This window comes from Protopterus annectens, chromosome 3.part1 (genome assembly GCF_019279795.1).
Source record: "Protopterus annectens isolate FY-2018-M chromosome 3.part1, PAN1.0, whole genome shotgun sequence".
Taxonomy (NCBI): domain Eukaryota; kingdom Metazoa; phylum Chordata; order Ceratodontiformes; family Protopteridae; genus Protopterus; species Protopterus annectens.
In genome coordinates, this window is record NC_056732.1 from 1,906,766,780 (window position 1) to 1,906,780,944 (window position 14,165).

Here is a 14,165-nt window from a genome sequence, read left to right on the forward strand (position 1 = left end):
GCTGTAGACTTTAATTTCCTTTGTGAGGAACCTTTGTGGTCTCTGTAGTTGCCACTGGTGCTTGGAAAGGTACATAACAAAATGGCCATTGCACTCAGATATTGACTTGATGGGGAAGAGTACATAAAGGTTATACCTACGTCATAAGTGGGTGACAGTGCCCTCAGTTATGACATGAGGAACATGCAATCCCCTTCTTACCACTGTGGAGACATGGTGATCTAAGGTAAGGTAGGTGTGAACCTGTATGTCTGGGTCTCTCAACTATGAGTATGTACCTGAAGTGTTGCTATTGATGTGCTACTTAGTAGGAACATTACTGGTCTCAAAAGGAAGGATACTGCATGTATTTTCATGGTGTTTATGGCCATGATTGTGGCAACAGGCATATGTTCATTTAGCACCCTCATTTAGGATGTTGACATAATTTGGAGATCCTATGACCTCTACCACTTTTTTAGGCATTACACAACCTTGTCAGCCACAGACATTTGCTTTGTGTTTGTACTTCAACTAAATGGATTACAAACAGTAGAGTACCCAGGAGTGAGCCTTGTGGAACACCACTGGATACAGCTCTGATATTGGAGGTGGACCCCCCTATTTGCACTATATGTGTTCTGTCATTTAGTGATCCCTCTAATGATATTACTGTTGATGGTTGGGTGGGTTTGCCAATGATGCCTGAGTGGATGATAGTGTCAAATGACTTGGCTAGGTCCAGGTGGTTATACGCACAGATGATCCCCATCCAGGTCATTGGTGACTGCCTCATAGATGTCTGCCAGCTTTAACAGGCATGATCTGCCTTTCACAAATCCAGACAGTGTACAGTCAAGTGTTTGCAGATGATCTAAATCTTTGTTGATAAGGTCCATGATGATTTGCCCCATGGCTTTACAGATATGGCTAGTCAGGCTTATATGTCTATATTTCCCATGGTCAAGGGATAACAGTAGCCATTGTCCACTCAGCTGTGATACAGCTGGTAGTTAGACTGTGATTGTAAAGAGTTCCCAGTGGCTTTACTAATCTATGGTGGATCCAATATAGGACGCAGCCTGGAATGTTAGCAGGTTCAATACATGCTGTGTTTTTCACATAAAAGAGACCCCATGTACTATCTGCTGTTTAGAGATACAAAGTATGGGTCAGGTTGTGGGGATGTCTTGGTGTATGTGTTGAGAGGACAGGGTGTGCAGTGGTCACAGAACCTGTCATTGACACCACACACTGAGGCAGTTATTGTAGTCACTCATTTTCCTTTTTTTATTGAGCCATCTTCCTACATGACAGTAAAATGCAGCTCAGGGACAAGGGCATACCTACCTGAGACACATAGTATGTAAGCTCAGTCATGTCTCTGCATACAGTCCATAGAGGTATGTCTCAAGTCATACACACCAACAGGAAGTATGATGTACTCATAACAGTACGTGATGTTGACAGACATGAGTGCATGTGTCATGTGCCATACCCTGGCACCTCACAGAAAGCTGAATGTGACCTTTCCCTCATGTAGCCTGGTAAGAAGCACATCAATGAGTCTCATGATGTAATCATCTTTGAGTAATATGTTTGATTTTGTGTTTTTACCTTGGGTGTTTGACTGGTGAGATAGCTGTGTGTGAGCTGTTATGTATATTGTGTTCTGCAGAAGTATGATTATGTGTAGTAGGCTTGCTTCTGGGTTTCTGAGGTGTCTGGTGTTTACTTATGTGTCTAGTAAGAACCTTCACACATGTGTGGATGTGTGATGTGGATTTGGGGCAACCTGCTCATTTTTATATTTTAGTGTGAGAGAGCATGGATTCAAGGTTTGTAATATAGTCATTTCCATCATACTTTGTTTTTGTGTGAAGTAGGAGTAGAGGGTTGGGGACACTTTCCACATCTCATCAGCAGTCAGTGAAAATGCCATTATCAATAGATTATTGCTAGTGTATACATCACAACAGGCCATGGTTAGGCAGTGGCCTGACAGATGCTTAAATTTAATATGTTGTCACCTGTATGTTGTTAACCTTGAGGTAAAACAGTACCAACAGTGTGGCATAACATGGTAGACTGAGTATGATGCTTTGCCAGGCATGTGGCACTTGCATGAACTATAATCCTGCTATTAGGCAGGGTGGAAATAGCATACCTAAAAATGTGACAGTGTACAACTGCAATGAAATTAGGGTCATGCTGCCACAGCCTTGTGGTTGAGAGCCTCAAAACACTGTCTATAGGCACTCTGTGCAGTGAAGATGTGGATGTCTGTGCATGCACAGAAAACTTGTTCAACTGTGCACTTATTAATTTTGCCTTGCAAGTCTACGACATGCTTTGGAGTGGAGGTGTCAGACCCCACTGTGTACCTCCTACATATCCAAGAAAGGACTAGCATGAGAATTACCTGTCCTACACACCTACACCTTGACTGTTGTATAAACAGGACATATTGGAGAGACAGGTATGTAGCCTTACACTGTACCCAATATGTAACAGGCTCCCCATGCATGTGATGTACAATTCTGTCCTAATGCAAATCACATGCAAGTTACACGACAGGATGGGGAAACACGACAATGATAACTGCTTTAGGACAAATGTCTCTAATGGACACAGGTAAAGTGTAGGTGGTTCACCTCGCACATGCCAGCTTGTCCATGCGTTAGTTTCCAAAACCCTGCTTACACTTATCGAGGGTGTCAGAACTTGTCAGAGTTTAGGGATGCATGGCTAGGATGAAAGATGCCCCTGTTTTTGTTAGGCTATTATAGACATATGAACCTATGGATCCATGCAACTATACTGTTTTACCTTTCTGATGACATTTTTCTTCTGTGCTGTCATTCCATCCTATGCTCTGACATTAATCGGTTTATTGTAGATGTGAACCCATTGCTGTGTCCTACACATTCCTGAAAGTGAAACATAGTCTCATGAGACACCTTTCATTGTTTGACTACACAGCCATTACAACAGCATCCAATGTAACGTACATAACATAATGTGGTTTACTGATTAAAAATGGCAGTGTACAATATATGTGACTGACCAGTACAAGTAGCATGTCAAAGGCAACATTGGAGGAAACAAATACAAATTATTTTAAATAGCTACCCTGTGCATCAGACACATAGCTTCATTTTAATGCATCGATCAGAATGATGACAGGGATGTGACATATGTATCATCACTTGCACAGGGTGCTGCATGGGAGTGCAGGAGGCCTAGGCTGACCCAATAGGTTGGCACGTGTGTGTGTGTGTGTGTGTGTGTGTGTGTGTGTGTGTGTGTGTGTGTGAGTCAGAAAGGGAAGCAGGCATGACGGACTGTGTAAATGTGGCATGTGTGTCTGGAGGTGACCTGAGTGTGACAGTGGTGTGTGAGTGTCTGTGTGAGAACAGCCAAGCTCACTGCTAGCCCTACATGAATGTATGTTGGACAGCTTTGAGCCATGCATGGCAGAGCTGACAGTTCATCATCTCTGCCCCCGAACATGAGAAATGGCTCTGCCAGGAGTTAAACTGGCACCTCTATGCCCAAGGTCAGATGCTGGGCTACTACCTGAGGGTGACTGCTGTCTGCTAGGACTGTGTCCTCCATGGGACCACCCAGGACCACAAGCCCATGACCTACCACATCTTGGTATGAAGAGCACATACCACTCTGGAGCACTGGATGTACTGTCCTTATGGGACCATGATTGTGCATGGCCATGTGGACTCTTAGCAGATGTAGTTGCTGACATATGTCCATGACTTCGATGCTCAACTCCAACCAGGCATTCCATCACAGACAATGTGCGTTCCAAGGCAAATAGTATGTGATCTGTCTCAGACCAACATCTTACCACTGCTTCTGTCAACCAATCCAGGGTATCAGTAATGTGGTGGAGGCAGTCACAGATGTCAGACTGTGCTGCATCCATAACATTGAGCATTTGAACTTTAGGATCATGCTTGTGAATCCATGATGGCTCTAAATGTAGGGTGAGTGACATGTGATGAGACACCTGCAACAGGTGTTGAAGGGATAGCAGGTCTCGTATGAGCACCCCTATCAGTCCACCCGTGTGAAACCTGGTCAACTGTTTAGCAATTGCCAGTGTCGACACTCACTGTAGCCACACTTCCCTTTTCAATGTCCCCATCCTCTGACTGTCCAATATCTGTGGACTCAGGGGACTAGGTATGCATAGGTATACTGACTGTGTATGATGTTAATGATGGTGGACGAGGGATGTAAACCCCTGTGACAGATTCAGCTGCTGCGTCCCCCAGCTGTGCCTCACTTTGGCCCCATTATCATCAGAGTCTGAAGAGACACTGACATAAGGTTGTGAAGGGAACAACGAACAACCTCCCAAGTCACCTGTGATATAAAGGGAAAAGCATCACATTAATACCTGCACCACTATGCTGTGCAGTACTATGTTTCAATATATGTTAAGCTGTGTATATTGCTGTCAGTATTACAGACTTGTAAAACCCACAGTCTGGGACAATACGAGCTGAGGTCATTTTTCTTACCCACATTTGTAAATATGTCAGAAAAACAGCTCTTTAAACCGGACTGTCATGAGCAATACATAAGTTATGTACACTGTTGACATTCTGCAGAACTCTGCAAAGTTTACAGGTATGGCCACCTGAAAGGTCCTGTCAATACTGTGAAATCAATCTCTGTGGTCACACCTACAAGGCCTAGGTATGACCACAGTGTCTACAGTCAGAACATATCTCCACTTGTTTCAGTCATGCAGACAGTACATGTTTCCATCCAGTAGGCCTGGGATGACACTTTAGGTAATATCTTGAAGTAAATCTACATCTGTGACAAAAAGATTTTATGTTTACCAGTGACAGAAGCATGGCCTTTTCCTATTCTTGATGCACCTGGAAAACATTTGAGGGAGAGGTAATGTAAACAGCGCTACATGTTACAGTATAACATTGGTACCATTTCCAAATATCCCCCAGTTACAGTAGCTGCTATGATAACAGGTATGTGGGTCACAATCTGTGCATGAGCTTAAAACTACAGGTAACTTACTTCCCCTCACCCCATAAAACACTTGACACCCACATAAAACTATGTACATCCTGACACGCTAAATGATACAGCAGTCTATTGTTGATTCAACTAAACATATCTGGACACTCATCTTGTGTGGAAATGGTGGTACCCACATCCACGACATATGGTGTGATGGAACCCTGGGAGCTGTCCTGTGTTGCAAGGTTCACCAGGAATCCATCAGGGGCTGTTAGAGGATGTTCTACTGCAGGCCCACCACTAGTGACCTGATGATCCCTGGTCACGTCCACTGCCCTTCTATGTGTCAAGTGGCTCATGTCTGTGGCACAGTGTCACACCTGCTCATATGTGTCATTCTGATGCCCCACATCGTTTATGTTATGGACCCATTCATACCACAAGGCTTGTTACTCCTGCCTATTTGCCCTCCCTATGAACAGCAGAACTTGGTAATGGTGTCATAATGACTCAATTATGAAGTTGTTTTCCACCTCAGTGAAAGGTGGGTGACATCTGGCATGCATGTTATCACCTGAAATACAAAAGAATGATATAAATGGGAAAGCATCACATTAATACCTGCACCACTATGCTGTGCAGTACTATGTTTCAATATATGTTAAGCTGTGTATATTGCTGTCAGTATTACAGACTTGTAAAACCCACAGTCTGAGACAATAGGAGTGAGGTCATTTTTCTTCATGCACTCCTGTGGGGTGGGAGGTTGGCATAATGGTTAAGGTGTTCACCTTACAAACACAAGGTCCAGGGTTTGATTCTCAGATGGGGTAAATGGTTAGGCTTAAAATGGCCCACAAAGGCAGTTAGCCTAGTACTAACCTATGAACCTATGAACACATCTCAGGATCACATATGCGGGTGTACAGTATGCACAGATACAGCATTTAAGGAAGGCTATCGGTATTCCTCGCTTGATTACATATCTCATATGCAACAGCGTGGCAATCATGCAAAGGGTCTGGAGGCAGCTAGGATACTGGCAATAGTGACATACACCTGCCTGTGCCATGACAGACAATCACATATGATCACACACCCAACACAGGAGTCCACTTGTAGTGTGCCCCACAGCAGGAATGCCCCCATAACATAGGTCTATAGTTCAGTGCCAAAACATAGCTGTGTAGTATTACAACTGTAAACAAAGCCAGTATCCAGGAGACCTGTGCCCCTAGTTAACAGACAACATTAAACCCTTGCTGCAGTCTACATCCTCTGTAGGTGTTACACAGCTGCAGCTCAATGGCATGTCATTGGTACTGATGTAATCCCCATTCCTCTTAAGTATATTAAAATGTATACATTATGTTTAAAAAAAAAGATGACATAGCTGATGCATTACAATACTCCTCTTTTGAAAGATACAGATGTATATGTGTTGTGACAAGTTCACCGTACAAAATAACTGTCATACACAATGGTTTACATGTGTAGGAATTTGCCTTTTTTAGATGGCTTTTTAAGATGGTTCTCATTAGCAAGTGGTTGCCTCTGAACCAATTTATGGTTGAGTAATGCTAATTAAAGCATGCACAGCTGATTTGCAGTGTAATCAGGAAATCCCATGCAACTACTGAAGGAGATATAAGCCCTCAATGTAGAATCCATCTCCTTTCTCATATAATGGGTGGAAATGGTGTGGAAGATATACTATGTCAACAGAGACAGGAAATTTGTATTAGATGCTTATTACATACAAGTGTGTGCTACAGGCTGCAGGTGCTTCAGCAGTGGCCTGGAGACAATAGTTACAGAAATTAACACAGTACAATCATAAAGTACAATCATGAAGTGTAAATAATATTTTTAAAGACAGACCAATCACAAGATATTAAAATAAAAAATATATGTAGAGTAGCCATATATTAGTACAAACTTATATACACTCATAATGAAGGTTTCCATGGTTTGCATATAAGAGATAAGTAACATTTGGGAATGTTTTGTAGAGCTCAAGGTCAAACCAATCAGACTTCTTTAAATTAGTATGCAGGTAATAGAGCTTTTTAATATGTAAGCAATACGGTAAATGTTTAGCAAGGAGTTTAATGTTGTGAGATGTAGATGAATATAGAAATAGTAGAAGAGGTAAGGGATTAGTTGCGAGAGAAGAGATGAGAGAGAGGAATTTGTGTGAGAAGGTTAGATTAAGATGGCTTGTAGAAATGATTACGGTGAGAGGTAAAGTGGGGGTGGATTAAAGAATTTCAGCTAGGTATATGGGAAAAATTTATGAAAAGGGAAGTATAGGAAAAATGGGAGTGTTACGGAAGCTAGGAGAGGAGTTATTAGTGGTTTAGAGAAGCTTAAAGGGGTAAGAGTTAGTAAGTAAACTATGGCAAAGATGCTTAGGTCAGTTGGCTGTTGCATAGCAGCAACAGCAGAAGTGAGAGTTAACACAGTTGTCTTTAAATGTAAATTTAAAGGTCCTGAGGGATTCAATGGCACAAATGTTTGGTGGTAGGGCATTTCATAGTTTAGCAATGGCATAGGAGTAAAGGCATTGTTCAGCTGTTTTGGTAGATTTATGCTTTTGTAGAAGTAGTTTGCGAGTGGTGCGGTGGTTTCTGAGTGGAGTATAGGGTGGTAAGATAGTTTTTAAGGCTGGGCAGCTGCCAGGTTTATAGATTATTCTATAAGTTAGAGAGACAGGTGTGCAAAATTTAGATATTGAAGGAATAGATTGATATTAAAGTGTGATGTGTTAGTATTTTGATCAGACCAATATCTGTTGAGCCTACCACAAATAATAGTTTTCTGCTTAACATTGCTCGTTATCCAGTCAAGTATAGTTTCAGTTGTATTAATATTACATCTTTTTGTAGGTATGTGTGCACTTGTTATATATTTATATTTATTTTATTCAGTTCTACCTTATCTGCAAATCAGGTGATTTGAAATGCTAAAATAAACTTATCTCTAAAAAGTACTTTATTTATTGTTCAGTGTACTATCTCTGCAGCCCACTTTGACATAAAGGATAGGGTAAACCAATAAGTTGAGATTTTGAGGGCCTCAAAATACATATTCTGCTGTAGTCTGTAAGATGAACCAAATTATAAATAGTTATACTGAGTTTGTCAGTCAGAACTTCTGTTTCTTCTGTGGTTTGTAAGTATTACTGCCAGTAGCAATAGGTTTAGAAAAATAGAAAATGTAAATAACATTTTGTCAGAAACTGTTTCCAGGGAAAAAGAACAAAAGGAGGTGTAAGATTCAATATTAGCCAATCAATCTCTTAAAATGTGCTTTTTTATTTAGGGAGAATCTGCCCATTCTGCTATTAGAGAAAACGGGGAGAAACACTCAAACATGGATGCTATAGAAAATGATGAAAAGTCAAAGTCTATTAAATTCAACAGAAAGAACATCAAGTGTGAATCATCAGAAAATGAAAACAAAGACCCTGATACTGCCAGCTGTATGCTGAAGTCACATTCCCAAGAAGGCATAAAACATAACGGGGAGCAAAATGGCAGTCAGCAAACCCCACACCAGGACCATCAGAAAAACATACCTGAAGAAACTAAAGGTTTACCAGCAAAGGTACAGTAATATGATGATTTAAATTGTATGGAAATGTTCAAGTCTTCACAAAGGCAAATTGTAGCCAGGTTATATATGTCTTCAGTATGAAAATCGAACAGTTCTCACAGAAAAATTAATAAGAGTTCAGCCAAAAATCCTCCTGTAATAGAAAAATGCTTGTATAACTCCTCCATAACAGTAATGGTGATTATTTGATCATTTGTAATAGATTTTTGAAAACAAACAATATTACCCCTTTCAGTTCCTCATGTTTGTAAAGGATGCCTTTGCGTTTTTCTGTTTGGGAATTATTAACAGTACCATAAATATTCAGCCATTGCTATGTATGGTTTTATATTGTCAGCAGGTACATGTAGTTCTGGTACTACTAATATGTCTCACTGAATGAATGTTCAATGTCACATTTCTGCACCTTAGTAACACTGGCTCTTCTCTTTTAATGACAAAAGTTTTGTAGCAATCTTTATATCAAAGCATATGACACTAAAGCCAGAAATCTCATATTTATAAGGCTTTATGTGTACTGACAAGTATCATTTTATTTATGTATTTTACATTTGTTGACCAGGAATAGTCGACTGAGCTGAAAATAGCCTTTTTTCAGAGGAGGCACAGGGAGAAAACTGCAAAACATTATACAGTGTGTGTGTGTCTTTTCGGCTCCCCGTTTTAGGCCACACAGCAACTCCCGTCCGCTAATGATTTGCAGTTTGTACAATGAGAAATAAAAATTACAGAAGCAAATATTCAAAAGGATAATCTCAACTGTAAACAGCATTAAGCTAATATGATATATTTACAAGTCATCATTAATATGCAGGAAATGTGAGAAGAGACATAATCATGCAGTCTTAAAGTATTAGTTCTACATAAACATTATTTGCTTTCAAGTGATGGTTTAGAGGAAGTACTCAGAAAGAGAAGAGTTAAGCTAAAGGTTAAGACATCAAGTTAAAAGAGACTGTTAAGCAAGGCCAGGGGAGGCAGAAAAGTTAAAACAGTAGAGGGTAGAGAATGAAAGTTACGAATAGTGTTTAAGTAGTTGGTAGTTTGTGGATGGGGGGGCAGTTTATGTTGGGTGGGAACAGAAGCAGTACCAGAGAGTTTTTAAGTGTTCTTTAGCAGCTGCTTTGAATTGTTTTAGTTGATTTAGTAATCTAATTTGAAGAGGAAATTAGTTCCGTGCAATGGTAGGATGGTCATGCCATAAAGCACATATGTAGGTGACTTGCACACACTCACACTATGATATGTATATACTGTGTGTGTGTGTGTGTACGCACACACACACACACACACACAAGGGGTTATGGTGCCGCATCAACTGTCACCATCTCTCTTGATTCAATGCAACTCTGTTACCTTCTTTGACAGTAATGCCTGACTGTTGCATGTCCCCTCTCACACAAATCCCTTTGTTGGATGCCCGTTTCCTTTTTCCTTCTTCCTGTTTGTCAGATCTTCTTCATTAGATTGTCATCTGCTTTTCTGGACATGTGCCTGACCCACCATAGTCTGTTGTCTTTGACCATGTCTGCAATCAGAAATACTTTGGTTTCTGCTTGGATGTCCTCATTTCTTTATCTGTCTCACAGTGTGCATCCTACCACCCATTTCAGACACTTCATCTCCATCACCTTTAGCTTCCTCAACTGCTCTGCCTTTACTGCCCAGGTTTCTGAACTATACAGTAGTGCTGGTCACACCACTGTTTTGTACACCTTATTTTTCAGCCTCTTTGGCATTCTTCTATCATGTGCTAACCCTGACACTCTATGCCAATTGGCTGTAGCTCCTCTGATTCCAGGTTTGACCTCTTTATTTAGATGTCTCTTCTTCTCAACCACCCCTCACATATACTTGAAGCTGCTAATGTGTTCCATTATTTTCACTTCTATCTCTCTTTTCAGCTTCTTCTGATTTCCCCCTTTTGCTGCCATTTCACCTCTCTTATCTGTGCTCAGTTTCATCTTCTGAGCCTCCAGTTTTGCATTCCATTCCCCTGTCATCTGCTGCAGTTTTTGTTTAGAGCATGCATGTAATGCCACATCATCTGTTTTAACACAGCTCAACAGAGTTAGGTGACCAGCCACTGCCCTGCTGCATTTCATCTGTTTACAGGTAGTGCATCACTGTGCACCATCGTACACTACCACACAATGGGGGTAAACATTGGTGGCTATAGATGTAAAAACTTCAGAAGATAAATATTTTCCCCTAGTAGCTGCCCGTGATATGGCCGAGAAGTCCTCAAATTGTGGTTAGATGCTCATGGAGCATGTCAGCTGTGCTTTTGCTCCTTAAACAGTCCCAAAACAACCAACTCTACAATAGTCTCATACCATTAGAGATCTCCTGCTATTATAGACCCTTTATAGAGCACCCTATTAATACAGGCCCTATTTAGAGCATCCAGTTATACCACACCCCATTTTCTCTCCGCACTGTGAAAACAGGATTTAACCTAGCATCATGGATGGTCAGTTTCTTTCAGTCTCTCCTAACAGCCTGATTGACATGGGTATCCTGAGGGAGTGTAGCAACTGCTTCATATACAGTGACAACCCTCTACTCCTAAATCACCCAAGTACAATTTGTGAGTGACGCATCTACACTAAGAATCTGGAATCCATGCTGTCTCATGCACAGGACAGTAACACTGAACAGGTTGTCAGCTCACATACTACACCTCCTGCACAAACCATGCACTCAACACATAAACCATCATATGATGAGGTACTCACCAGAAACCTACATGAACACCAGAGAACTTCCAAACACAAACATGCTACACCTAATACAGCACCTACAGCACTCAATACACATAAAAACACAAGCACCATTGTCTCGCCAAATAAGCCCGTAAGGTAAAGCACATCTAAACCAAATATTTTAGTCATAGATGAATCCATTGTGAGACACACAGATGTCCCACTCACCAGGCTGGACAAGGAGAAGGTTACGGTCAGCTGTCTGTTGGGTGCCAGGATCCACCAGATCACACATGCACTCAAGTCTCACAGCAACAAGTACTGTTATGTCTCCATCATAGTTCATGTTGGTGTGAATGACTTCAGACATACCTCACTGGATTATATGAAGAGAGACATGATTGAGCTCTTTGAATATCTGTCCCAGACAGGTATGCCCCTATGCCCCTAGCCTTGAGCAGCATTCTTCTCCTCACCTAGGATGATGCCTCAATTCAGACAGAAAATGATTGACTTCAACAATTGGCTTAGTTTCTGGTGCCATTCTAGGGGGATCCAGTTCATGTCAGCCTGGGATTATGTGGTTGATAGACCACACTGCATCACCTGTCACCTCTAGGCTTTCGGTTATTGGCTAAGGCACTTGCCTCCTCTATAGTGCCTTTTTTAGGCAGGGTCTCAAGAATAAAATTTCAGACATGAAAATATCAGTCACAAATACATTAAAGATTATGCTGCTAAATGCTAGGAATTTAAATCAGAAACTGCATTGTCTGGAAGCACTCCTCTTTTAATGCCCGTGCAGTGACAGAAACTTGGTTCAGGGCCACAGAGAGTACCCCCAGCCTTGCAAGGCTACAATGCCTTCCACACTTTCAGACCGCAAAATGAATGTGTGAGAACCAAAGGATGCAGAGTATCTATCTTCATCAAACATAAATACACCTCTAGACTGATTAGACAGGAAAACTCCATGGAGTTACTCCAAGTTCAACTAACTATGGGAAAAAAAACCTTCAAGTCATCATTAGCTATAGGCACCCTTCAGTGATGCAAGATACCCACACTGCTTATTTGGGCCTACTTGAGTCAATCAAACTACAAGCAAGCACTCTAATCATGGGGAATTTTAACCATCCCTCCATTGACTGGGAAACCGATACAAGTACCAACATGCTTGCGCAAAGGTTCCTGGACTTTAACAACACTAATGTCCTGGAACAAATCGTATAAATCTCCACAAGAGGCTCAAATATTCTTGACCTGGTCCTCACCAACATGGGTGATGTTTGCACCACCACAAGTATAGGACCCTCACTGGTTAAATATGATCAGAAAAATCAGTCACATTTGAAGTATCTATAACACCTGAACCCCTCTTAGGTGACATCAGGCTAAAAAACTTCACCAAAGCTAATTATACCCTCCTAAGGGATGGCATAAATAATTTCCAAGCTCCTCTTTCCACAGATGGGACTGACAACTATATTAAGGTATACACAAATGCCCTGTACAAATACGTATACAAATGTACAACTAACAAACTTTCAAAGATAGGAAGAAAAACACAGAGACAAAACCGGTATTTGAGCGCTTTCGTTCTTTACTGTAACAAGAACTTCTTCAGAAATAAAGATATCCACACAAATACTTCAGTATATAGAAAACCAGCAGCCAATAAAAAAATATATTTGTTTCATGTAAACAAATAATAAAAACTAGTCAACAATAGCCAAGGAAATGTAGCAGTAATCAAGTTAATGTAGCAGTAATAAAAATGCAGTTAAAAACAACTCAACCACTACGTGTAAGGATTCTGGATGTTTCAAAGATATTTTTTTAATGATTAAAGCTGAATTACTAATGTGATATTTATCTAAGCCACCTAAAATACATTTAACATACATTAAATATTAAGGGACTCATTCAGACCAGGGAAAGAGTCAGCATGAAGGAGCACCTACCACTTAAGTCCCTGTACCTCCAACAGTGTGTCATAATCACCAAAGAAAATATCTGTTTGTTCTAAAACAAAAAAGCTAAACAGTCCACAGTAATTACAATGCAAACTATGTTTCACTAAGGGATTTTTAGTGTCCCTTTTCCTTATGGCAGCACACACGTATACGTATATTCGTTCGACTGCCGAATCCTACACAAATGCACTTTATAAGCACTTACACGAGTGCATGAATCGTGCTATCCCTAACAGAACCAAGATGCTATCCTCCAAAAAAAGGAAGCCAATCTGGTTGTCTTCTGCCATAAACAAACTCTACAACAGAAGAAAGAAACTGTTGCAAAAAAGAGTAAAATCCCACGATTGGAGGAACTCCCTGGTCAGCCTCAGTAAGAAGCTGAGGTCCCTCATAAAATCCTCCAAAGCTAGTTATGAAAACAAAATTGCCACTGATTCTAAAGACAATCACAAAGCATTCTATAGCTATGTCAAAAATCTCAATGGCAACACTCAAGTCTGCTCTGAGTTACAGCACAATGACACTAAATATACAGAACCAACTGATATTACCAACATCCTGGCAGATAGGTTCAGTGCTAACTTTACCCCCCCTCTCACCCCCTAAAGGGCCCATCTTTATACCAGAAGAATGCAAAGTTCCTGTAATCACGACTGCACAGGTAAAAACTTCACTCTCCAAAGCCAAGAACACAGCATCCATGGGACCTGACAACATCCCAGGGTGCCTTCTACATGAACTATAGAATGAACTGGCACCCCACCTAAGTACCATGTTCAATCATAGCCTCACCTCAGGCTTTGTGCCCATTGAATGGCGCACTGTGACAGTTATCCCACTCCACAAAGGGGGGGCCACAATAGACCCGAACTAC

General features: G+C 41.0%; 1 protein-coding gene across 1 annotated transcript in view; it reads left to right on the forward strand.

Annotated features, from left to right (window-relative positions):
• Window positions 1–14,165, forward strand: part of LOC122798819 — a gene marked incomplete in the record, with an annotated part of 443,322 nt that overhangs the window by 311,552 nt on the left and 117,605 nt on the right. Inside the window, 1 exon segment of the mRNA XM_044067942.1 lies at window positions 8,314–8,584. Within this exon segment, the coding sequence (XP_043923877.1) occupies window positions 8,314–8,584 (271 nt within the window).